Source organism: Artemia sp. Qi Xiang Cuo, chromosome 1 (assembly GCF_049724085.1).
Source record: "Artemia sp. Qi Xiang Cuo chromosome 1, ASM4972408v1, whole genome shotgun sequence".
NCBI classification, from domain to species: domain Eukaryota; kingdom Metazoa; phylum Arthropoda; class Branchiopoda; order Anostraca; family Artemiidae; genus Artemia; species Artemia sp. Qi Xiang Cuo.
In genome coordinates this window covers 46,090,964-46,118,853 of record NC_142794.1, presented here as the reverse complement: position 1 = coordinate 46,118,853, position 27,890 = coordinate 46,090,964, and the positions used below count along the sequence as shown (strand labels likewise).

Below are 27,890 nucleotides of genomic sequence, written 5' to 3'. Positions count from 1 at the left end.
TTAGTCTGGTCTCTGTAGGTAGCAAATTACTTAGTAATATGATACCTTTTAGACTGAGAGATGCCGTAGACAAAGTTTTAAGAGAAAAACAGTGCGGTTTTAGAAAACGTCGACCAAATTTTTATTTTTAGGCCAACAATTGAGAAGTACCTGACTTGTCCAACACCTTTGTTTCTCAATTCTTTATATTATGGTCAAGTGTTTGATTATTTTTACAAAAGGACTATATCAATGATCTCATGCTTGTACTACATACAAAGATAATAAATCAAAGTGATTAGAGATATGTACGATAATTACACGGCTGCAGTTAATGTAGAAAATGAGGTTAGGAGCTGGTTTTGTATTGAATCAGGAGTTAAACAGGGCTGTAATCTATCTCCCTTTATATGGATTATTTTGATAGATTTTGTATTAAGGAGCACAGGAAAGGCAATGGGAGACCACGGAATCAAATGGAGAGGGAAAAGTCCCCAGGAACTAGATTATGCTGATGATTTAAGCATCCTAGAGGAAAGTGTGAGCAAGATGAATGAACTTTTAGAGGTTTTGTGACTTCAGGGTGCTAGAATAGGTTGGGAAATAAATGTTAAGAAGACTAAGTCACTAAGGCTAGGAATAAGTGAAGATGAAAAGGTGACGTTGGGTGATGAAAACATTGATCAAGTGGGCAGCTTCACTTACCTTGGTAGTATTATTGGTAAAGATGATGGGAGCAGTGAAGATGTTAAAAGTAGAATAGCCAAGGCTCGGGGTGTTTTTTCACAGTTAAAATTTTTTTGGAAGAATAGGAAGATAAGTCTGCAAACAAAGATTAGAATATTAGAAGCTACAGTGATGACAGTAGTCAAATATGGCTCTGAAGCATGGGCTCTTTGAAAAGCGGATGAAGATTTGCTAGATGTATTCCAGAGAAATTGCTTGAGGATTGTTCTGGGTACCCGGATGACTGACCGTATTTCAAACAATAGGCTGTACGAAAAATGTGGTTCAATACCGCCCTCTAGGGCTATAATGAAAGAGAGGTTGAGATGGCTAGGGCACGTTGTGCGGATGAAGGATGACAAGATTGCTGAAGATTGTTTTTTTCGACCAACCGTCTAGGGCTAAACGGAAAGTAGCTCGTCTTAATCCAGGACGGGAGGAAATTATGAAGAGAGATCTAAAGGACATGAGAATTTCGTGGGAGGGTGTAAAAAGAGAGGCTTTGAATAGATTGGGATGGAGGAGGAGCGTGCGTAGCTGTGTTGGCCTCATGCGGCTTGGTGCTGCGGTGAGTTGTTAATAGTAGTTAGTATTAGTATTGATCTCAGGTCACTATTGTAGGTGCTTTTTTAACCAAAGAACTAAGGACTACAGGTGTTTTTGCTCAAGACAAGATTAAATCTTTGTTCTTTGGAGGAAAGCGTGGACCAAAGTCCGAAGACAAAACTCAGAAGACAGTTTTATGTTTGTTTATTTGGACTATCTTGAATAACTGGGATAGGAAAGATTAACTGATACTTTTTCTTGTCGTTTTTGTTTAGATTTTTACTGAAGTTTATTTTCTTTAGGGAGATTTAAGACAATTTCTCATGAAAAATAAAAATAAAAGGGTGTCACTCAGTCTGTACTTTTCAAGTACTGCGTTGCCTCAGATTTGAAATATTATGCTTATTCATTGCATCGATGAATAATCATGTATTTTTCAAACTTGCTTGTATTTTATGTGCTTAATAAAAAGACACTTATGCATATTTAGCTGCCTTTACTTATTTTTTTTTTTTTTTTTTTTTTTTTTTTTTTTTACTGTGGCATGAAAATTGGGGCTGGAAAAAAGCGGCAAAGTTATTTGACCCCCTAAAAACTAGAAGCGAAAATACCAGAGATAGAAAAATGTGACTAAAAATATTGCCGTTTTTGAAATGAAGGTATTTTTGTAGTTCAGAATTGTGCTTCTGCTAACAGCGAAAAGTCTAAATAAAGATATAATCTGTTCTAAGGTTCCGATTAACTAACTAAAACAAATAGGTATAGAAAGTTATCAATGGTATGGTCGTTTTTTATTTTTTTTTTTTTTTAGACCCAGCAAGATATGAAGTACAGTTGAAAGTAAACAACTTTGATATCGGTGACTTTTTAGCCCGTGAAGGAATTTCAAAGCTACTGAATATTTTCCTTGTTGAGCTTTGGCCAGAAGCATCCCAAAGTCTTCGTATTACTTATCTATCATCTGCACTAGATCATGGTGCCAGAAAACCTCTTAAGCAGTCTGACGGTGAAGGGTAAGGAATTGTTTGGATTATCCTCAATTTTAACTTATCTGTACCATAGAATTTATACATTTTGACTTTCAACGTCCATGTAAATTAGAGACTCAATACAAGTACTGTTAACTTTAAAAAAAATTCTCCAACTCACTCTAACTTAGTAGCGTTTTCAGTTCCCCCCCCCCCCCAGTGGATTTAAGTTCGAAGTTGAACTTCGAACAACAGAAATTACTAAGAACAAATAAATGAGCCAAAAGCATACATAAATTAAAATAAATAAATGATTCATCTTAAAGCGAACATAAATTTCCACAAATAAGATTAGAGCTATCTAATAGTCATCAAGCCTTCAGCTTGACTTAATTGTTCATTTTACTTTCTGGTCGTTTTTGTTGCCTCGTCCATAGCAACATTTGTTATTTTTAGTTTACTACTACTGCTACTACTAACAACTCGCCGCAGCACCAAGCCGCCTGGGGCCAACACAGCTACGCACGCTCCTTCTCCATCCCAATCTATCCAAAGCCGCCCTCTTTACACCCTCCCAGGAAGTTCGCATTTCTTTAAATCTTTCTTTATGACATCCTCCCACCCTAACAACAGACGACCTGCTTTCTGTTTAGCCCTAGACGGTTTGTCGAAAAGGACAATCTTGTCATCCTTCATCCGCAGAATGTGCCCTAGCCATCTCAACCTTTCTCTCATTATAGCCTAGATAATTTCGGAGACCACACTGCCTTTCCATGACGATAAATAAAAGTTCAAATAGGGATAAAATCCTTTTAATAGACAGTGATGATAGAAATTCACAAAAATACCAGATATTTCGGTCACATATACAGTGACCGTCATCAGTAGTAAAACTAAAAACTTTTAGTTTTACTACTGATGACGGTCACTGTATATGTGACCGAAATATCTGGTATTTTTGTGAATTTCTATCATCACTGTCTATTAAAAGGATTTTATCCCTATTTGAACTTTTATTTATCGTCATTATAGCCCTAGAGAGCGGGATTGAATCACACTTTTCGTACAGCCTATTCTTTTAAATACAGTCAGTCAACCGGGTATCTAGAACAATACGTAGGAATTTTTTCTGGAAATCATCTAGCAAATCTTCATATGCTTTTCGAAGCGCTCAGGCTTCAAAGCCATATTTGACCACTGTCATCACTGTAGCTTCCAATATTCTAATCATGGTTTGCAGAATTATCTTCCTGTTCTTCCTAACTTTATTTTAACTGTGAAAAAACACCCTGGGCCTTCGTTATTCTACTTTTAACATCTTCACTGCGCCCATCGTCTTTACTAATAATACCGCCAAGGTAAGTGAGGCTGTCAACCTGATCAATCTTTTCGTTACCCAACTACACCTTTTCCATCTTCACTTAATCCTAGCCTTAGTGACTTAGTCTTCTTAACATTTATTTTCAAACCTATTCTAGCACCCTGAACTCGCAAACCCTCTAAAAGTTCATTCATTTTGCCCGCACTTTCATCTAGGATGCTTAAATCATCCGGATAATCTAAGTCCAGAAGAGTTTTTCCTCCCCATTTGATTGCGTGGTCTCCCATTGCCTTTCCTGTGCTTCTTAAGAGAAAATCCCTATGAAAGGGGATAGAACACAACCCTGCCTAACTCCTGATTTAATACGAAACCAGCTGCTAACCTCATTTCCTACCTTAACCGCAGCAGTGTTATTCTCGTCATAGCACTAATCACTTTAATGAATTTGTCTGGTATACCATACAAGGATAAAAACTTTACTAAAGCTCTTCTATTAACAGGATCGAACGCTTGCTCATAATCTATAAAACCGAGGACCAAAGGTGTTTGATAACTCAAGAACTTCTCAACTATTAGTCTAAGAGTGAAAATTTGGTCGACACATCTTCTACCTCTTCTTAAATCGCACAGTTCTTCTCTTAAAACTTTGTCTACAACATCTCTCAGTTTAAAAAGTATCATATTACTAAGTAAATTGCTACCTACAGAGACCAGACTAATGCCTCGATAATTACCATACTCATTTTTATCACCTTTCTTATGCCGTGGTTTAATTAAGGTTTTCCTAAAATTGCTTGGTACTTCCCCTTTTCTTGAAGTCACATTCGTTATCTTCACTAGCTTATTTCTAGCCTCAGAGTAGGGCTGCCACAAAGTCCCTAAAGCCCCTAAAAGTCCCTGAAATCGAGTGAAGGTCCCTATTCGTCCCTTAAATTGATAAAGGTTCCTAAAGTCCCTTTTCTTGCTTTGGTTTAAAGCTCCGTATCCTAAAGGTTACCAATACCTGTGAGTATACGGTTTCCAGTATTTTGTTTTGATTGAGAATCTTGAACCTGTTTTTTGCTTGTCTAAGAAAGACAAAACTGGCTGTTATATAGGCTACAGCGTTATTGTCTGGACAGAGCAGACAGACTAGTAACGAAAAGAAGTGACCTCCTTTGCCTCTGGAGTAAATAGGCTAGGAGGCGGCTGGGTTCGGTTGGCTTTGTTAATTACTTAAAAAACTCTTTTCTGGGTGTAGCTTTGTTACATACAGAGAAACGAAAAGTAAGAGAATGGTTCCAAGTAGAAAATACGAAGTAGGCAGTCTTAAAACCAGGTTTCTTGCACGATTTTGAGCTTACATACATTTCTTAAACTATTAGACTACTTCCTAGCACCCTTTTTATTTGAATGCATTTCTGGCAATAACCTACATATTTTTCTACTAGCTTCTTTTCTTTTTTTTTAAGGTTTGAAGTTTCAGTTTGAACAAGAATGGGAAAGTGCAATTTCAAGGAGACTTGGTGGGAAGAGAAAGATGCAGACAGACTAGAAACGACAGATAGAGACAGACTTGTAACGAAAAGGAATGACCTCCTTTGCCTCTGGAGTAAATAGGCTAGGAGGCGGCAGGGTTCGGTTGGCTTTGTTAATTACTTAGAAAACTCTTTTCTGGGTATCGGTTTGTTACATACAGAGGAAAGAAAAGTAATAGAATGCTTCCATGTAGAAAATACGAAGTAGGCGGTGTTAAAACCAGGTTTCTTGCACGATTTTGAGCTTACATACATTTCTTAAACTATTAGACTACTTCCTAGCACCCTTTTTATTTGAATGCATTTCTGGCAATAACCTACATATTTTTCTACTAGCTTCTTTTCTTCTTTTTTTTTAAGGTTTGAAGTTTCAGTTTGAACAAGAATGGGAAAGTGCAATTTCAAGGAGACTTGGTGGGACGAGAAAGATGCAGACAGACTAGAAACGACAGATAGAGACAGACTTGTAACGAAAAGGAATGACCTCCTTTGCCTCTGGAGTAAGTAGGCTAGGAGGCGGCAGGGTTCGGTTGGCTTTGTTAATTACTTAGAAAACTCTTTTCTGGGTATCGCTTTGTTACATACAGAGGAAAGAAAAGTAATAGAATGGTTCCATGTAGAAAATACGAAGTAGGCGGTGTTAAAACCAGGTTTCTTGCATGATTTTGAGCTTACCTACATTTCTTAAACTATTAGACTACTTCCTAGCACCCTTTTTATTTGAATGCATTTCTGGAATAACCTACATATTTTTCTACTAGCTTCTTTTCTTTTTTTAAGGTTTAGGGATTGAAGTTTTAGTTTGAACAAGAATGGGAAAGTGTAATTTCAAGGAGACTTGGTGGGAAGAGAAAGATGCGACGGGACACCAAATGAAAGAGTCTTGTAGAGCAGTTCCGGTAGATCTTTTCTCTTTGTACAGTTCTATCTGCAATACATCACTTGTCTGCCATAAGGGATCCTACGCTTTACAGCAGCACCCCAGAACTGCTGAACATAAGAAGAGTGTTACCGTAAGCCTAAGGCCGAATCCGCTTCGTCTCTCGTCAGCACCTTCCATGGAGAGCGGTGAACCGGCAAAACTGCCCATGCACCTAGGTACTTATGTAGTGCGGGATGAAACAACAGTTGCAGAAATTATATGGGCTATGAAGATGATGGAGTCACACTATTCTGGGAAATTCGGAGACGGAATAGCAGATGTATTTGGAAAAATGCTCAGAGATACAGTGGTCAAAAACTTCTCCTTCGGGCGAACTAAGTTCGCTTATTTATTAACCAAAGCTCTTGGACCCCATTTCCGGAAGATGGCCGTTGATGAAGTCGGCAATAGTTATTATGTTGTCGAGTTGGACGAAACCAATAACTCAGAAAGTAAGAACGAGCTTCAAATGATGACCCGATTCCAGCCCGAAAAGATTAAACGAGTGGTAGAAAGACGTCTAAAAACTGCGTTTATTAGACACGCAACAGCTGAAGACTTGAAGTCAGAAATAGTCAGAACGATCGATGAGAGTGGTTTATCTATCTCTAAACTACTAGCGTTAAATTGTGACGGTCCGAACGTGAACAAAAAAACTTTTCCGACTGATTGACAGCGAAAATCGTGCATTGACAGGTAGTGAAGGTCTCCTTGATATTGATACCTGCAAGATCCATTTGATACACAACGCTTTTCGGAACGGTTTGTAGGAAATCCGCGAGAATTGTTCCAATCTGATCATCAAAGTGTACTACTTTTTTAGTGGCTGGCCGGCTAGACAAGAAGACTACGGGAAGATTCAAGAGAAAACTGGTTTTCCTAATTCTCGCTTTTTGAAGTACGTACGCACCAGATGGTTCATAATAGGGCTCAGAGTCGCCATATTTAAGAAACTCATTTATCACACTATCAGAACCTGGAGCCTTATTATTTTTAATCCATTTAGTGCATTCGCTAATTCTTCCTCACAAAATAAATCTTCCTTCACATCCAAGGTATCACAAACTTTTTTATTTTTCTCTAAATCTTTCACAAATTGTTTTCCTAAAATTATTCCATCCATCTTCCACATTCTCAAATTTCAAACTCTCCTGTTTAGTTGAATACTAAACTGGAGAGTTTAGTACTCTCCAGTTTATATTTGTTATATAAACAGTACTCTCCAGCACTGGAGAGTACTGGGCTTAGTATACTCTCCAGTTTATATATTGATATGTGTGGGAAACCACAAATATCTGGACTTTTAAGGGGGCATAAGAGCTGTCTTACCTTACTTTTTACAAGTAATTATCCCGTTCATTACCTCTATCGCGTGACTTATCTTACCAAATATTTAACTAGTACTGAAATAAATGCCCTCGTGTTCTTTTTACCATTGCTTTCGAACACTATTTTTATTTTTAGAGTCTATTTAAGCTTCGGAAGCTCTTCACCTTTTTCTGAAGTTCTGATTGAGTTACAGCGAGAAGTAGGGCCACTGTGGTCGTCAAGACCCTGTCCCAGAGACTTCAAGAAAACGTCATTGGAAAAAAACTTTCGAAGTCGAGGATATATTTTGGATTGGTGTAGCTTCAGACTGGTAAGTTGAATGTGCAGATTATGAAGATGCAACCATGAAGTTATCATGGTTGCAGCAGTAGCGACCTCATGTGACAGAATTGCCACTTGACATTGATTCAGGGGTGGCACGTCCAAATGAAACATAAAACGAAAAGTAACGACAAAAAAGGAATTTTTAAGAATATAAAAAAATAGCTTGAAAACTCTCAAAAAGGTGACGGATCAAAATAAAACATATACTTTTCAAATTTTTATATGCAAAATGCTTTGCTAGAGGTCTAAAGCCCCCCCTCCCCCTTTAAAAAGTTGGGGAAAATAATATTTTTGCCCTGTGTAGCAGTTACATGTCTCTTCTTCTCTTACAATTTAACCATATCTTTAAACAATGAGCAATTTCCAGAATTTATGGCCACTTCACACCTTGCTGAGATAAGAGCCACAAAGACTTTTAATCGGATGGTTGGAGGACCAAAGTCGGTACCCTGAGCCACTCCCCTTAATATTATACATATGGACATATTGTGGTTCTCTCTAATAAGGTCTACAATAGAACCTCTACAATAATCTACATAGATAAAATCGAATGTATGTCTTCCAGTGTGTGTGTGTGTCTTTTATGCATTATTACAATGTTTATCTGATCGCCAAGAAACTTTAAGAAGTCGTTGATTACACTCTTCACTTATTAAATCCACCCCCCCCCCCGCGTCCCCAAGGCCCTTTTAATTCTTCTTTTACTGACTGAAATTAGAGACCCCTGAACCCAAATACTTGACATCCTTTCCAAGAAAGGAAAGGATATAATAAATAAAAAATAAAATCAACTAGGTGAGAAAACGAGTATTTTGTCAACCAGTAGTAAAATATGAAGACGAAAAGCAAGCAAATATTTCGATAAGGACCTCCGCCAAGTCGTCCTCTGGGCTCAAAAGGAAAAAAATCAAAACTTACGAAGTGAACTTGACAAGAGGGGAAAAGATACTGAATAAAAAAACCAGTCAAAAATTAATGAAAGAACTCACCAAAATTCTCTTTTTTTCACCAACATTTCTGGCCGGTTTTTTTATTCAGTATCTTTTCTCCTCTTGTCAAATTCACTTCGAAAGGTTAGCTTTTTTTTCCTTTTTTTTTTTTTTTTGTTGAGCAATTAAAAAGAATTGGTGGCGGTCCTTTTAAAAGTATTTTCTTGTTTTTCGTCTTCATATTTTGCTACTGGCTGACAAAATCCTCGTTTTCTCACCTATTTGATTTTATTTTTCGTTTAGTATATCCTTTCCTTTCTTGGTTTCGTATGTCACGTATAGCCAGTGTGGTCTTAGAATGTATTTACCCAAATACTTGACAATTGATTCCGTTCACATTATTCACATTTTCTGGATATTATTTATCCAACAGCGCCCGACGGATAATTAATAATCCTAACCTAATTTTTCAAACACGATCGTTCTTGATTTACCTAATTTTAAAAATATAATTGTTTACCAGGGGGACTTTCCCCGGGACGATTTTCTACGGTAGGGGGGGGGGGAGGATCTCCTCGTAGGAAAAATTTTCTGGGGGTTGAACTGTCTGTGGAGAATTTGTCAAGTACGTATGAATTTAGAAACACGGTCGTTATTAATACTCGGGGGAATTTCCAGCGGAGGGATTGTTTTCCGCAGGGAAAGTGTGTTTACGGGGAATTCTCTTGGGGGGGGGGGGGGTTATTTTTCTATCTTTTTAGATCGTAGCAACGCGCGACGTATAAGCGATTTCACAATAAAATCTGGAAACAGTGAGTAATATCAATAATTTACAATGGGGCTGCGTCGGTCATGTCTAGATATATAATATCGTTAAACAAAACAACATGTCCCTTCATTAACAGTTACTGGAGTACAGCGGGTATGGAACTTCCTCCAGAGAAGAAAAAATGAAGTTCGGGTCTCTGTACTAATCACTATTGCTTCTCTCTTCTAATATTTACAAAAAAAAACTCTTCAATAATCTGTATAAACAGGGTATTTTTAAACCAACATCACAAAATATATGGCTAGAGAACTCATTTTCATTAGACATTTTAATTGGGAATGAGTGCACGAAAAAATTAAAATGACATTTCAAACAATAGAAAAAGGTAAGAAAATCCAAGTGTAATCTTATAGAAGAAACTGAAACTGAAAAAAATATTATATCCTTAGCTTTTGTTTCCATTTTTATCGCAAAAATGAAAAAATAATATAGCAACATTTAGAAAAAAGACTCCAAAAACACGAACTAGCAATAGATTGTTCCTTAAAACATAAAAAGATTTGATTCAGAAGTAGCGGAATATCTTCTATTTTCTGCGCCATAATTCGATGTTTGACAAAAAAAATAATTGGTATTTGTTTTGAGCTATTACAAAGTCTTCGAGAAATTCAAAAAAATATGTATGCTGAATTGTAATATAAATAAAGATAGAGGTGTGTAGTATACATATAGATGAAGAGGAATGTCGACTAAATCCAAATTGGTGGAGGTTAATAAAAATCAGGCTAAAACCATATATACGTAAAATAATAAAGACGATCAAGAAATTTTGCATAATTAGCCCCATACAAGTTTGAACTTAATAATTAAGATCAAGATTAAATAAACGTATGAAAGTCAACGAACTTGTGCCAGATTAGCATTGCAAAAGATTTGCTCAGATTTTTTTCAACCTTAATAGCTCCTTAACCTGTATTTGGTCCTAACCTAGGGTGTACATGACATATTCAAGTAAAAAGACTTTGCTAGAATCCATATCAGAGGGTAATTCGGACGTAGAATAGTATGCATATAGCAGACATCTTGCCTTGTGCTTTTTTGTTTGTGTTTTACCATATTGGAATTTGTTTAAATGTGATTTTTCCCTCCATTTTTCTGTTTATTTTCTTGTTTAACGTCTGTCTTTTTCTTGTTTTGTTTTTCAGAATGTTTTTAGGCTAATTTTTGGGGGTTTTGTTTCGTTGGTATAGGCTTTTGGATGTGAAGTCGAAATATTCGGACTTTTCTTATTATTTTTTATATAAAAATTTAATTTTACTGTGTCATATTAAACAAATTTATCAGTTTTTGATATACTTTCATTTCGGTTGTTTGTTCGAATATGGCCATGTTCATGGGTGAGAGGTTAGAAACTTATGCACAACTAGTGCACCTTTTATTTGTTTTCGATACACTTCAGGGAAGGAAAAATCATTATCTTCTAGAATTAAGTGATTATTAATAAAAATCATGGTTGCAATGGTAGCTGCAACCTAGTTAAGAACAAAACAGAGCCCATAAAACACAATGACGCATTTCTTGAATTACTAGCAACTTATTTATAGTTTATAACTCTGAAAAGTGATAAATAGCTTTACAGTACTAACCACGTTAAATAAGATTATATTGCAAGTCTTAATCCGTCTTTTGTTTCGAAAATTCTACTATCGACTTTTACTAAGCGTATCTGTGCTTGACTTATGTTGAGTCTATCATTTTTATGGAAAGTAATCAACAGCAAAGAAACAAAACCAAAGCAAGGGGTTAGATACTAGTGTCAGTCTGTTTATATTCGATTTATTTTCAATACATTTAAGGGTAAACTACATATATACATTCAGCGTTCACCTGACTGCCAAGTCAGTATAATATGTTTAATATCTCCGCCTCGGATTCCTGACCAAAGTGCTGCTCCTACTCCTGCTCCTGCAGCACTTTGGTTGACAAAACAGACAGAAGGCTGTTGTAACACTTCATGTTGCCTAGTCAACGTAAATCTAGTTCAAACATAAAACAAAAAGAAATCATAATAAATAAATAAAGGAAACCCAAATGGAGCAGAAATTAAATGAATAACCAAATCAAATCTGAAAGGAACTGTACTTCAAACGGGAATAGGACTAACATCTCCTATGACTATACTATAAAGTCCCCTATAACTATATACATACTATATACTTCATGCTCGTGTAAATCGTGTAAACCGACACTATTTAGTGTTTTTCTATCGACTGCTTTTCGAACCCAGGGACAAAAAAAAGGGCCACCAACTTGGTACTTACCCAAAAGAAATGTGTTTCATAGATGCAAAGGAAGGCCTGAACGATCACGAAGCTGATCAGTGTTTGTAAGCCAATACCATATTAGGGAAATGTAGTAGACAATCGTTAATGCAACTGCTGAGAACAAACGAGCTAAAATGACTAGAAGCAATAGAGATAATCACCAGCCTTTAAATACTCCATAATTTTTCAAAAGCTGCTACATCGTTGCATCTCATATTTTGTGTCTTTAACCGTTGATATTCCACCTTTCAGTTTCCTTTGCTTATTCTTGGCAGATATTAGTTTAAGATTACTAGACTTGATTGTAAATTTAGCTGAAAAGGTTGATGGTGATTTCAGGTGACAAGTGAAGATCAAGATGATCCACTCAAAAAGGATACAGAGGATATTTTACGAGTTAGTGCGGTGGATGTTAAAAAAGATGAATACATTTGGGTTGCTCCTGCTAAGGACCAACTTCCAAAGAGATCCTACATAGTTGACTCAATTTTGGCAATATTTTCTCCCATTGTATTCGGAATCATCTTATTATGTGTCACGAGTTTAGTTCTTACTATTTATCCACCTGGAGAGTAAGTATTGCTTATTTGTATTTAAACTGTAATTGAGTTTTATGGAATAAGGTATTTACGGAATAGAGTAATTAATGATCTTTTGTGTATTCAGGGACTCAATTACAAATAACGAGAATCGGTAAGCAATCATAGGGAATGTGTATTGCTATAAGTTTAGAACAGACTACGGTGTTATCTACTTGTATATATTAAGAAAAATACAAGTTTCAAATGAAAGCAAGGACCTAGCTACATTAAAAACATAAAACTAACAAAAATTATTCTGTATATGAGAGGGGCTGGCTCCTCCTTCATCACTCCCTCTTTACGCCAAAGTTTTTTAGTACTTAGAAAGCTTCTTATTCTAAAACGTCCCTTGTGCTTCAGGAGTCGTTCTTATATAATTGGGACAAAAAGTCAAACTTTAGCGTAAAGAGCGAGGGATTGAGGAGGGGCAGTCTCCACGAAATAGTTTTAATCGTTTTAAGTTTTAATGTTGCTCCTTACTTTCAGTTGAAAACACTTGTTTTTTTTTATTTAATTTCTGATCGCTTCTCAAATAATGTCGGGAAATCCACCTTCCCCTCCTTGCCCCCCATCCCCGGAAAATTCTATTCTCGCTGAAAATTCACACGGGCAATGCCGCCTGGAAAATTCTGCTTACTTTGATTTTAAATTAAGACTTGTTTTTACTTAATTTCTGATTGTTTTTCAAATCACGTCGGAAATCCTCTCCCCCCTCCGTGGAAAATTTTCCTGTAGTTTCTCTTGATGTTTCCAGTTTTTTTTTCTCGCGGAAAATTCCTCCTTAAAGAATTTCTCCTGCAGAAATGCCCACCCCGCACGAAAAAAAAATCCCCTGGACAATTTCAGCCCCACAGAAAATTTCCCCCGTATCACCTCTACATGTAAAATGAAGTCTTCAATGAGAAAGTAAGACAAATAAAACTTTAAAAAGAATCGTATAGGAACCCAGGCAAATTCTTTCCGTATAAAATTATCCTGGAAAATTTTTCCTTCCGAAAACTTCCCTCCCCGTGGAAACAGGGACTCCTGAAAAAAAATTCAAATAAATAAACACGCATCCGTGATCTTTGTTCTGCCAAAAATACAAAATTTCACATTTTTGTACATAGGAGCTCGAGACCTTTACAGCAGGGTTCTTTGATATGCTAAATTTGGCGGTGTGGTTTTAATTAAGATTCCTTGACTGTTCGCAGGTGCTTCCCCCCTTTTTCAAAATTCAGGCAAATTTGAGGCTCTTAGTCTTTGATAGGCATCTTTAAACCTAAGGAATTTTGTACACGAAGAATCGGCAAAAAAAAATCAATTCTTCTGATGTATCTATTGTTGTCGAAATTTCGTTTTTTAGAGGTTCGGTTAATATTGGGCCGAGTCGCTCCTTACTTACTGTTCGTTACAATTTACTGTTTGATTTTAAACATTCTAGGTGCTAAATTTGTTGTTATTTACCACTAGGCTGAAGATAATAATTTAGTTCTGGAACATGCCAATCGCTTGAGTCAATAGAATAATAATGAAAAAATTAAAAAAGAAATATATTGGTGTGCTCAATACTGATGTACTAATTGTTGGGCGGAAAAAAGTGTACTTGATTTTCACGTTGTTACTTATGTAATTCAGTATGAAGAAATATCTATTTTAAATTTTAGCATGAACTTCGGCAATTTGATGCTTTAAAGAGTCTTTATAGTTCCATAGCTCGGAGATTTTCTTAACTCTTTGGTATACATCCTTATTTCGAAGGACACAACCAAGTTAAAAGTCTATCAAAGTCTGAAATATAGAAAACGTATAAGCATACGCCAAATTAAAAAGATGGACTTTATATGACCCCAAAAGACCTTTAGACTCAAAAATTCAAGTTCTTTTGGTGGAAGTAAGCCAAGAGCCTACCCAAGACACTGTGTGAGTCTGCGAATATTCCAACTTACACAAACATGGTGCAAGCTATAATCAATTTTTCAATTGAGTCGGCTGAGAGTCATTTTTACCATTCCCAGATGTCCATTATGAAGTTGTTCGGAAACGTATTTTCAGAACTTTGAAAAACAAATTGAGAATTTCTGTAATCAAAGCTGATTTCAATTCTGTATCTGGAGCATGGAAATAAATATCTACCTGAAATCTCACAATGCCATCCTTGATCTACACACTTGAAAACTCAATAGAAATGAATATTTTGCTGTTTTGTTGTGGCTGGCAACTCACCTGTGGCGTTTTTAAGATAAACCGATAGTATTTGAATTTCTGGAAATGAGGATAATCCGTAACCTACTATTGAATAAATGTCTGCTAGACGATTTTTTCACTTTTCCACCAATTTTTCGAAAATCCCTCTTTTTGAGGGTCTATATGTTTTCTCCCTCCCCCTTCATTCGATGACAAAACAAAACAGACAACAAATGTAGTACTTTGCACTGTTTGAAAACAATATGAAATCTACAGGAGGAAAACTTTTCCTTCTGAAAATTAGTTTCTGGGATTTCCATCCTCTCTTACCCTCTTCCCAAGGCCAGAAAACCTTTGTGGGCACTTTTAATTTGTTGTTAGTAAGACAGTATAAAAATCGAAACTTCTTATATAATGCCAGATACTTCGTTCTGTTTTTATGGTTTCCCGAGCTGTGACAGGGAAAACTGGTTTAGTCTATATAATATTAAACTACTATTTGTATGAATTTTCTTTTTACAGGGACATCAAAGAAGGGGAACTATTTGAGAGTTTTTTTGATGAATTTAGCTACCAAAGGTATAAAATAATTCAACATTTGTTAGTCTGATAGTACTAACATGTTCTGAACTTTGTATCTTTGTTTTAGTTCCTTTCTCAATTACTAACATAAAGCATGGTGTTTTAATTATAAAACTTTTCATTCGTATATTTTTAGCAAATATTGTTGAAGAACATGCTTTAGATTTATGTGTTTTCTTGTGTGTGTCGTTTTGAGTTACGAGATTGGGCTTCTGTACCTTTAAGTATGAAGTATCTTTGTGTGCTCTTAGCATGAGTTATTCGTTTCGTGGTAGTAATCCTTTTTATTGAGAAATTCTTTATCAGTGTATCGTGCTTATCAGTTCTTTGATGCTAAAATTTAAAAAGACATAGAAAATAGAGTTCTTTGACTTGGCTTCGGAAATGCAAATGGGAGTATTGGCATTATATTTCTGTGTTTCTTGGTCTTGCATATACTTCGACGAAGTCATTGGATCTTGTTTGTGAATTGTAATAAAATTTGCTTTCTTTGCAGAGGGAGAAAGCTAAAAAATTGAAGTCCTCTTAATGAAAAACTATGTTTCTCTTGCCTCTATAACCAATTTGAATTCAAATTGGTTATAATCTATAATCATCTATAATTATAATATATTATAATCTATAATCAATTTGAATCGCTATAGCATATTGAACTACTTTGTTTTAAGACTAAAATTTAAGGGATGTCAATCTTTAATGTTTTTTACACTACTGGTAGTTTTTGGGGGATAAACTCTTTTCCCAAAACAGTTTACTATCACAATAACCTGTCACAAATTCTACATAAAAACGGAAGATTTTGCGATTTTAAAAGATTTTTCGCTCTGAAGCAGAAATAGCAAGTTTTGAATTTGTTATTTTGAACGGCTTAGACGTTGAATCTTTTATTTTGAAGGGATTAGACATATTTTTTTGTGTTCCGTTTTACTCAATAGCATTAAAAGTATAATGAAGGACTAAAATTTTATTACCTTGACCTTACTCCCCCCCCCCCTCCCTCCTTTGCTCTAAAGACCGAACACCCGTATCCAGTAATGGACATGCTTATACTTGATCTAATATGCATATTTCTTCCAGCAAATCTCCTCTTGCATTTGAAGTGATGCAAACCACCTCTGTCCATAACAGCAACAAGGATGCAGAAAGTGACCATGAATTCTCATCTCCACCTTCTCGTCATCTGTCATTGCCGCTGAATGTTGAAGGTTCAATTAGTCGTAGATCCTCTCCTTTTTGCTTTCGTGAATCATCTAATGATGGTGAACAATCTCCCTATTCGACCCTTTCAAGGAGTGGCAATAGGGGAGCATCTATGACCCCATATGGAACTCTGACGAGGTAAATATGATCTGTAAATAAAGGTTGTTTTTCCTAATTGCATCCAGCTTATGAAAATAAAATAAAATTTAAGGTATACGCGTGCTTTCAGGCCCTATTTTTTAGCTATATAGAAAATATCAAACCTCTATCTGCTGTATCAAGCGTTTTATGTTTACTTATCATTAGCCAAAAAAGTAACTTACTTGTAAAAGCGCTTATCTTATAATAGCAGAAAAAAGTGATAGCTCTACCGTTTTAAATGGAATGTCGCAAAGGCAAATGCCAACCCGACTAGTGTATGATTGTATCGCCTTATTAGCCTCCTATTGTGCGTAGGAAAAGTTTATGAGTGTTATAAAAACTCTTTTTATTAGTACCTTGAGTCACATCGGTTTTTGGCTAATACACAATATGGTATTTGTAAAAAACGATCCATGCTAGACTGTCTCATTGCGCAGTATTAAGAATTGATTGAGCTCCTGTCCCTGTAGTCCGACGTTCGTCTTCTTTCCTTGAGATAGCAAAACCTTTGATCGCGTACGACATGGGTGCCTTCTGTGCAAAATGGTGTTGATGGTTGGTTATTTGAGGTACTCGGTGACTTTCTTTGTCAACGTTCATCACAAGCTTTTCATGATGGTTTCAGTTTCCAAAGAAAACCCGGTGCTATCAGAAGTATACCGAGGAATTATACTTGAGCTAACGTTTTTCATGATGTCCATAAGTGCCCTAGGGGATAACCTTGCGATAAACCTCGCCACTTTGCTGATGATACGACGACAATGATCTCCACAGTCAAGAAGGAAGATATCAGTGAATCGTATGAAAAACTTCTGGCCGAATCGGAAAAAAAAAAAATGTAGGAGTTGTTGCTGCTTTTAACTTCAATGCATCAAAAGCAATAGAGCTTATTATTTCCAAGACTTAAAATGGGAAGGCTCATCCTGATTTTATGCTCAGAAGAGAAGTAATAAAAAGATTAGATGCATTACGCATTCTTGGAGTCCCTTTTCTTAAGGTCTCATAGGAGTTGCACATCTCAGCAAAGCGAGATTATCTTGCTCCAAGTAGCTAGGAGTTATCCTAAGATGCAGTAGTCTCCTTAGATTTAATATAATTAATAAATTTAGTTTATTTATTCTAATTTTTTCTATAGTTTCCAGTTTATCTATATTTTCTTTTCTTCTCCTTCATATGTGAGTAAGTGATCATTTTAAATTTTCTTTTGTTTTTTATCTCTGAGTATGTAATTCATATGTCGCCCCTCTTTGTACAGGCCAATGAGCCTTTGAGGGATTAATAACATGTAATATTATATGTGTATTTAATGAAGAATAAAACTTATCTTATCTTATCTTATCCTTCCTGATGAACCCATTTTGCCTCTTTTCATGATGTGCATCAAACCAGATATGGAATATGCATGCCCTTGTATTGCCGGTGCTCAAAAAAGCCACATTGCTCTTCTCCTATCAGGGGCGGATCCAGAATTTTTTGAGGGGGGGGGGGGCGCAAAACATGTTGATCCGATAAACTTGCATTAGGAACAAGTTTAATTAACGCAATCTTCCGTTAATTAAGTAAATTACACTACCTTAGACTACGTTAGGGGGGTGTCCTCCCCCCTCCCTGGATCCGCCACTGTCTCCAATATGTTCAACATCGAACTGCTCGCGCAGTAGCTACTGGATGTCCTGATACCAAACCCTTGCAGTCGATCCAAGATTGTTTTGGCGTTGCAATCATGTCCCTCTTTTACAAGCAATACTCTTCATGACAGATTGATTTACAATTTGCTATATTTTCTTCATTCAATAAATCCAGCACACACCTTAAAAGACGTGTTTGCAAAAAATACACAGTTTTCTAAAGTAGAAACACATTTAATAAAAATGGAAAAGAAGTGTTGACTTGGACAGTAGTGGGGGATGGACGCATTTTTAGATGCCTCTGTTCTTATTGTATATAAATTTAGGGCTATTCAATTTTTTATGTCTTGAATAAGAAAGAGCAACTTAAAAATATATCGTTTTCCTACGCAATTGCTAGTTAGCTTTTTTTCTTTTTTTTTGTAAAAAAGCTAATGGTGCCGTATAACTATTCTAATCAGTATTCAGAAAGTATTCCTTTTTCTCTGCCAATCAGTGACCTTTTTCAAATAAAATGTTTATGAAATAATAGCTCGCTTTGAATAAAATTTTATGTTAAGTAATGGTCACAACTTGAGGTGACGAACAGAAGGAAAACATTCTCAAAGGAAATGGTAAAAACAAAACAAATTTCTGTGACTCACTTTTTTCAAGAATAGATGGTTCAAGTTGGAAGAGATTCGTTTTTATAAGAATAAAAAATTTGACATACTGATAAAGGAGATTCAAGATTGTCTCCGAAAAAAAAACATCATGTGTGAGTGTAAAAATAATAAAGCTAAGTGTAAAAATCTAAATAAAAAAACTTGTTGTTGTTTTTTTTTCATTTTGTTACGTCGGCAAAAGATCCAACTTGGAAAGACCAGCTTTCCACTAGAGGAGACACAGAATTTCTATTATTCCTTTTTTTTTATTTCAATTCTACTAATTTTACAAGCTTAGATTTAAAGAATCTTAGAACTCTATCTGTAATTCAATTTTTTATAAAGTAAACAGACTCAATTTGAGCTTGTTTGAATTTTTTATTCCTGCTGGATAACGGTGCGCTTTCAGTGACTGTAGCTTTTAATTCATATTACCCCGACATGACATTAAAGCATCACGATACGCTTCTTTGCTCAGAATACATAGAAAACGAACTCTTAAAAAGTGAAAAATTGATGACAGCTTTATTTCTTTTTTTCCTCTAGCATTTTTTCCTGTGCATACCTAAACTCAACACTACGCAATTTCCGAAGTTAGATTGCTTTGTGGGAATAACCCTGAGATAGGGAAAAAAGCTTTTTTAGAGTAAACTACTAGCGTTGACTTTGTAAATAGCGCAGTGTTTTCTGTAAAGTTGAAATGGTGCTCTGGCCTTAAAAAAGTTTAAGGGGGCGGTAGCTCCTTTTTTTGTGGTAATATCTGTTCATTCTAAGTTCGACTTGATATATCGATTTCTGCTCATATTAGGTTTCTTTTATTCACCCATTGTAACATGTGTTATTTTCAAGTTTTACGTAATTGCTCATTTTAATTTTTGTTTGCTTTAGGTTTCATCTACTCAGTCATAGTAATTTCTGTTCATTTTAAGCGTGACAACAGATTATATAACTTTAATTCGCTTTAGGTTTTGATATTGCTCTTTACCTTTTTTTAAACTCTTTTTTCGTAAAACTGCATTAAAATTAATTTATATTTTTAAGAACACTCGTATGGAGAAGAGCAACCTTAAATATTTTTTTATATTTTGTTAATAGTTTTATTCTTGCTTTTTTCTGCCTCCACGATTGAGCAAAATCTGTTATGACAGCGCATCATTTTAATATTAGGTCGTCTCAAATCGACAGAACTTCCGCTTCGGTTCCATCCAGTTCCCGATGCTAGCTAAAGCACTAATGTGAACGATTTCAACCCATGGAACACGATGGATGTCTATTTCTTCTATTAGTGTACGTCTCAACCTATCTGGCGATGGCAGCATTAGGGATGGTGCCTTATCTACTAGTGGCTCAGGAATTACCTCCCCAAGGTGGGAGGTCGATTAGATGCTTTGCATGCCGGTGAATTCCCAGAGATATGTTTGGTCTATGCCCTTATTATTAGTGCTAGGAGGGGGGGGGGGGTAATAGCGACCTCCCATAACGACAGTCTTTCTATGTAGTATAAAATATTAGATTTTCCTACCTACCGACACAGAAGTGGAAAAGGCAGGGCGTGACATTATGAACCCCCAGAAAATTGCTTGGGGAGGAGGAGGGGGCTAGCAAGTGTTACTAGGAGTTATGTTTTCGACGGTTTCAGTTGATAATGTTTCTGTTTTTCTAACATGTACGATGTTTCAATGTATCTAAACACGTATACATTGTAACGTATTTAAACATCGGAGAACCCTATTGTAGAAGATACGATAGCTTCAACTGCCTATAAGACCAACGCTCACGCTGAGTTTCCATTCTCATGAACACCAAAACCTCTTTCAGTCCATTCCGTATTTAGGTCTTATTCAACAAAGCTACTGTTCATCGAAAATTTTAATTATTAAGCAGAAAAGCTGAAAAAGCGGGACGCTACATCAATTTACAATTGATGTAGCGTATATATGTAATAGTATAATTACATATATACTATTAATCAGCAAGAAATCGGGGGGCTATGGGGCTGGTACTCCACATCATATCTCGGATAGGCCTGGGCATGATTTGGAAAACGACCAGAAACTAGTTAAAGAAAAACAGGTTCTTTCAATTGAAAGTAAGGAGCAACATTAAAACTTAAAAAGAATAGAAATTACTTCATATATGAGGGGTGCTATCCCTTCCTCCTCACTCTTTACGCTAAAGTTTGACTTTTTGTCCAATTCTTTAAGAATAGCTTCTAGAACACTAGGGCCGTTAAACTGGAATAAGAAGTTTCCTTAGAACATTAAAAAATGTTTGAGTAACGAGCGAGAAATTGACGAAGGGGCAATTGCGCTTATACACGGAATAATTTCAGTCCGTTTAAAGTTTTAATGTTGCTCCCCACTTCCGGCTGAAACATTCATTTCATCCTTTTCAGAAATATGAGTAAGGAAATCATTCGAAAACGAAAAAGAAGCTATTCCCTTTATGAGTACCATTTGAAATGGAAGTTTCAAGGTGGGAAATTTGAGACAGGTTTCAAGTAGGAAGCCTTTTGCTCAAACATTTTCTGTACCTTTTGAGAGAGACTTCTTGATTTTACCGAACACCTCATAAACATTAGAAAGAGATAGAATAACCTTTAATGTTTCCTCTTTCGAAAAATCTTAGATTTGCATATTAGGTTTGTGTAGTCATTTACGTGTAAGGTTTGTGGTGCTGAAGGTGAATTGTGATCTGTTTAGTTACCATGATTTTACCGTATTAGTGTATTTAATTTACCATCCTTTTAAAATGATAATTTTCTTTCCCTCTAAAAAGTAATAATTTACTTTTTTTGTCCTCGGAACTACTTTTTTTGTCATCATAAAAATGGGATTAGCTCGAGAGCAAAAACAAGAAAGCATTCGTTTTTTGTTGTATGTTTTCCCTGCTTAATCAGTATCTTTATATTAATGTCTTTGAATGTCGGTCTGATTAGGTAGTCTTCCCTCTGAAGCTAGTAAATTACCTTCTGTAATTTTTCTGCGCTTCTCCGTTTATTTTTTCTCTTGTCTTGCTCAAGTATATTTCCCGTGTACATATTTTGCTGTCTTATTTCTTACTGAAAGATATCTTTTGTATTTGTTTTTATAGGCAGTTGGAAGCTAGAGCCTCGACACTTAATCGACCAGAACCCCCTCCTTATGGGTCTCTTCGAGCCAACCAGTGAAAATTTACATGTCAGTTCCTACTCAGTGAAAGCAAAAGCGCTGTATTTCACGTTGGGCGATACATCAGATGTTACAATTTGTGTGTTTTAGTATTACAGTTTTGACAGCCCAATCTCTTGATAAGATCCAAAAGCTTATGTAGATAGTGCACTATGGATTAAATTCTATGGGATGAGAAAAAACCGCTTGATGAAAACTGGTAGTCACAATGAACAAATACCAAAAATATGTTTCAAGTCAAAGCTAGAAATAACTACTATTATAGTAGTCAAAACAAATGCTACAAGACAAAGTAGGATAGCAGTAAAAACTAAATTATTAAACATTGATAGGAATTAAATAATTATCTCTAGAAAATTTTTCAACATCTTTAAATTCATGAATTAAATCTAACATCTATAAAATTGAAAGCATGAAACATATAATAAAAATAAGGATATGAAACAAAATGCAACGTCGGTGACAAACCAGGTTTTAAACTTTCTGCATAAAAAAAAAAATACATAATGATCGCGAATATCTTGAAATAATTTGATTAAATACGATGTCAAGTGTGAAGCTGTTTTTGATTGTCAGAACTGTTGTAAAAAAAATATTTTGAGTTTTATTTAGATTTACATCTTCTCAGCTGATATTCACTTTGTTTTATTAGCTGTAGGTTTCATGTTTTGATCATCTTTTAAGGGCCAAAAAAAAAAAAAAAATCTCAGATGTCAGCTCGAGAAACCAAAAATAGATGGGGACAACTAAAACAATTCATATGTATGGCTATATCATTTCTGTTAACTAGGGTAGATCCGATCAAATTTTTATCGAACAGGTTTCATGTTTTATTTTGTCTCGTCAAATCACAGTTCAATTTATAGTCATCTATATCCTTTGAATTTTGTTATGAAGCTTTCCCTTAACTTTTAGCTTTTTTCAATAAAAATAATAGAAAATAACTCTTAGCATTTTTCAGCTACTGCCTGGGTTGCAGTTTTAACTATTCCTTTTTACTCGTCATTTATTTTTCTTATCAATCACAAAGCAAACCTACCAGCGTCGCAAAGAAACGACCATGGTTGGTCTGAATAATTTATTTCATTAATTTTCACTGAGAGTATGAACATGTTTCTTCTCTTTATTCTTTGAAATCGATAAAGTATTTGCATTGGCCAATTGGTCACTTGTCCGCCTGTTCCTCCAAATTTTTGCTTGTTTTTACTTTAACCCCAATCTTCAGCTGCATTTCAAAAGGCTTTTTATTTGTTTTTAATTTTATATCTCGGATATATTTTGTTTTTTGTTTGTCCCATAAAAGAGAGGGTTTGCCCTCATTTAAGAGGGCTAGGCTTTTACCTTCAAAGGTAAATTACCCTTTTTCTTAACTGGATGAAAAAAAATATCAACAAGACGTTTGTTTAGTGTTATGAAAAAAGACTGTGAGTGACTTACAAGATAAAAACTGGCGCTAGTCTCGACAAGAATCGGCTACGCCATCCGGTATTTGGTGGGTTTTTTTTTTTTCAGTAACTGAGATCAAACATTTATTACTGTACTAATTTTGCCATTTACAATGGTTAAACGAATTTTGATTTATTACTACACCGAAAAAATGTTAAGAAACACTAGACGTTAGGTGGCATTGGTATTGCTTTCGTCTGTACCAGTGGCAGTGTCCATTCTTGTAAGTTACCCTTACACTTTGCGAAACTTATTATTATACAAATTTTGCCATTTACAAAGGTTAAACGAATTTTGCCTTATTACTACAGTGGAAAAATGTCAAGGAACACTAGACATTAGGTGGCATTGGTGTTGTTTTCGTCTATCCCAGTGGCAGTGTCCGCTCTTGTAAGTTACTCTTACTCTGCGGAACTTATTATCATACAAATTTTGCCATTTCCAATGGTTAAACTAATTTTGCCTTATTACTACGGTGAAAAAATGTCAAGGAACACTAGACATTAGGTGGCATTGCTGTTGTTTTCGTCTGTCTCAGTGGCAGTGTCCGCTCTTGTAAGTTACCCTTACTCTGCGAAACTTATTATCATACTAATTTTGCCATTTCTAATGGTTAAACTAAAATTGCCTTATTACTACAGTAAAAAATGTCAAGGAACACTAGATATTAGGTAGCATTGGTGTTGTTTTCGTCTGTCCCAGTGGCAGTGTCCGCTCTTGTAAGTTACCCTTACACTTTGCGAAACTTATTATTATACAAATTTTGCCATTTACAAAGGTTAAACGAATTTTGCCTTATTACTACAGTGGAAAAATGTCAAGGAACACTAGACATTAGGTGGCATTGGTGTTGTTTTCGTCTATCCCAGTGACAGTGTCCGCTCTTGTAAGTTACTCTTACTCTGCGGAACTTATTATCATACAAATTTTGCCATTTCCAATGGTTAAACTAATTTTGCCTTATTACTACAGTGAAAAAATGTCAAGGAACACTAGACATTAGGTGGCATTGCTGTTGTTTTCGTCTGTCTCAGTGGCAGTGTCCGCTCTTGTAAGTTACCCTTACTCTGCGAAACTTATTATCATACAAATTTTGCCATTTCCAATGGTTAAACTAATTTTGCCTTATTACTACAGTAAAAAATGTCAAGGAACACTATATATTAGGTAGCATTGGTGTTGTTTTCGTCTGTCCCAGTGGCAGTGTCCGCTCTTGTAAGTTACCCTTACACTTTGCGAAACTTATTATTATACAAATTTTGCCATTTACAATGGTTAAACTAATTTTGCCTTATTACTACAGTGAAAAAAATCTCAAGTAACACTAGACATTAGGTGGCCTTGATGTTGTTTTCGTCGATCCCAATGGCAGTTTCCACTCTTGTACGTTTCCCTTACTCTGGTTAGGAAAGACCACACAATATGCTACGAAATTACATAACATATTATATTAATCTCTCGTATAATGCTACAAACTGGTCGTCAGTATTATTTTACCTTATCAAATAGTACTTAAGAGTAACAAAGTAAAAAAAAAAAAGAAAAAAAAGGAAAACGGAACTAATCTACCTCTTTTGAGATTTGAACCGGAATCCTAGTATAATTGAACGATTGCTATGCTAACCTGTAACCCACCTGATGAGCTAGTAAAGAATTTGAATGAATCTTTTTTTTAAGTTTAACAATAATGATGGACCAATTAGCACTTTCAGAATTTTCTCTCTAGGGTAGTTTAACCGTTGAGTTAAAACTGCTATTTTGACGCACAATGACCGAAACAACGCTTTGGGTCTGTTGCCACTAAAAAGGGCACTTTATGTAAAGATTGCCTTTCGTTTATCCGTCCATGACCATATGCTCTATTTTTTTACCCTAGGAAAAGCCAAAAAAAGGGACATATTACTGCCACTAATCTTATTCTACCTACTGTCTACCTGCCTTCATTTTTTAGAGGGGAGATTACAAACCTCCAATGAAAGGTTTTTGCCACGAAGATTCTAGGGTGCTCTTTTGTTTTGATTTGCTGCTGTTTTCAAGGAGTTTCAGCTTCATTTTGAATTGTCTTGCGGTAATTACGAGTCACTGTCGAACCTAAATAAAAGTTTTGAAAAGTTTTAAGATAGAACTTTAGGTCATAGAATCTACACCTATCATCAAGGTGATGGAATATGAACTTGGGTTAGAAGGAGCTCACAAGCAGAAAAAGGGAGTGACAGCAAGAATTCAAGCAATAAAATGCACAGCGTTTCATTGTTCAATTTGCATGTCGTTTAAGACTATTGCGGCGTATTCCTAAATCAGATGCACAAATCTACGAATGAAGAAAATGAGACATTTTAAGATGGAAACCATCAACAATAGTGGCGGTCAGCACAAAATATTTGAGCGAATAACACGTTTTTTTAAAGAAAAGGGTTACACAGAGGCTCAGGCCGCACAAAGGAAGAGGAGAAGTGTTAAATTAAGGGTTGTCTTTCAGCTCCAATAGGCAGTCCCCCATATACATTTTTTTTTATAGCATTATCTTCTAAACTTTTGCTTTGTCAAGTGATATTCATCTCGAAATACTGCGACTATGATTTATGAAATAAGAAATACTGCGACCCTTATTGCATCTTATATTTTCAATGTAATTTGCCCGTTTTCTTTTAGTTCTTTTCGGCCTATTTGTAACTTTTCTGCTTTTTAATTTTCTCATACTTTTTAATTAACTTTTACATTTTCTTTTTTTTTAAATCTTGTTTCTGAGTATATTTTGTTTTCACACCGTATTTTCGTTGCCAGAAGCATCACTTAGCCTTTTTTCAGGGACTGGGGTGCAAATTCAACGAGTGGTTAGTCATTTACCGAACGATATTGATATTTTGACCAAACTGCAGTGAATAACTGACAAACTGGCAAAACGACGGGAAATTTTGTCAAACTACAGTGAGAGCGCGGCGCTTCTTGGTATAATTTTACGATCACATTTCTTTCGTTTTTTTACCAACCAACCGCAATAGGATGGAGAACACTTAGCATGGCTTATGGGATTGGCTTGAAGGGGATTTATAGAATCCATAAATATCCACTATTATTATATTGGAGTTTAAATAAAAACCGCAGTATAAGCCCAAGTTTTATAAAAGAAAGCCAACTTTCCATTTATGCCTATTATGCTCCCTTTATGCTTATACTTGTATGCTTATTTAAAAAAAAAAATATTAACTGAAAAATCTTAGTGAATCTCTCAGAAGTGTCATGTGCTTTTTTTACTGAGGCAAAGGGTATTAAACTTGATTGAATTTTTAGTTAAAATTGTTCTGTACCTCCTTATTTGTAGAAGGGATGTGCTCAGTGAACTAAATGCGTGTATGCAATCGAACATTTTCAATGAAATTGTGAAAAACTGAAATTACTGTCAGCGATTGAACAAATTTACTTTGAAATTGAGACCATCCGCATTATAGCAACGCTTGTGGACCAGGCTCAACTTTCAAACGTAAGTTGTATCTTTGACCAATTAAAGTTAACATTCAAAGCGCTTTTTTTTAAATTAGAAAACACTTAAGCTTGGATTCTCAGACTTCCTGTAAGAAGAATCTGCCAGAAAATACAAAGATGTAACGTTAGCTGAAAATTATTGGGTGTAGATTTGTGTTTAAACTCCTAAAAAAAAAAAACAAGGTGACGTCGGAATCAAGGAAGAACCGGGACTAGTTATACATTCTGGCTTTTTAGCAGACAGCTATGACTATACTGACCATTAGGCATTAATCAGCTTCTTTATAGAAACTCTAAAAAATTTAGTTTTGATATAAATTAATGCATGAAAAAAATCGGGTTTTGATATTGATTTCAAAAGTATAAGATATACTAAGTTTAAAGTTACTCATCAAAAAGGTATAAGCTTTATATCATTCCCCAAAACATAGAGCTATTTCGTTCAGCATTATTGAAAGGTCAAGTAATTATGTTTTTGGGGATGTCAACCTCCCCTACATCTTGAACTAAATCAAAACACGTTATGTGTATACGGATTGTCAAAAGGGTACAACACAGGAATAACTGAGTATATCAATTTGGAAAATTCAGGAAACGATAAGGGAGCTCATCAAAAAGGAATTATTTGCATGCTACAAACACTACTACAACTACCACCACTACTATTGTCATACTACTCGATTTACAGTATTAAGGGGAAATTTTAACTAAATCAAAGACTATGTGCATGCACATTGTCAAAATAGCATATCTCAAGAATTGACTAAGGTATTAAGTTGAAACTTTCAGAGAATGCTTAAAGGGGAAGATCATCTCACCAAAAGGCGATATGTGCACACTAGTAGTGGAGGGGCTCCAGGTCCAAGCAGGGCCCTATCCCTTCGATTCCCGGTACCGGCACTTTTTAAGCTAGTTAATATTTAGCAGAGTTTCTTCAAGACGCATGCGCTTTTTAAGCAATAGGAGATTGTTTACCTATGTAAACTCACTGAGGATGACGTAATCTCGGGTGACTTGTTTTGTTGGGGCTCACGGCCCGCTAGTGAAGGCAGAAATACCCCGTTTGTAGAAAGAAAGATCCCCTAGAGAGAGGAGTAGTAACCTAGTAAAATATCTAACAAAAAAACACTTTTTCGATTTCGAAACATTTTTATTTTCAAAATGCAATAGTAACAATCTCACTCTTTTTTTCGCG

The 27,890-nt window shown here is 35.5% G+C and overlaps 1 protein-coding gene across 3 annotated transcripts in view; it reads left to right on the top strand.

Moving 5' to 3' along the window:
• Positions 1–23,230, top strand: part of Scgalpha (sarcoglycan alpha) — a 58,672-nt gene extending 35,442 nt beyond the window's left edge. The window contains exons 2-7 of one of the 3 annotated variants that reach the window (XM_089095113.1): positions 2,063–2,264; positions 7,444–7,618; positions 11,994–12,226; positions 14,924–14,980; positions 16,061–16,321; positions 21,690–23,230. In XM_089095113.1, coding sequence (XP_088951239.1) covers positions 2,063–2,264; positions 7,444–7,618; positions 11,994–12,226; positions 14,924–14,980; positions 16,061–16,321; positions 21,690–21,765 — 1,004 coding nt within the window. In that variant the 3' untranslated portion in view covers positions 21,766–23,230. The remainder of the gene's footprint in view (positions 1–2,062; positions 2,265–7,443; positions 7,619–11,993; positions 12,227–14,923; positions 14,981–16,060; positions 16,322–21,689) is intronic. The other 2 variants (XM_089095102.1, XM_089095108.1) reach the window with 2 other exon arrangements.
• Positions 23,231–27,890: the final 4,660 nt, after the last annotated feature.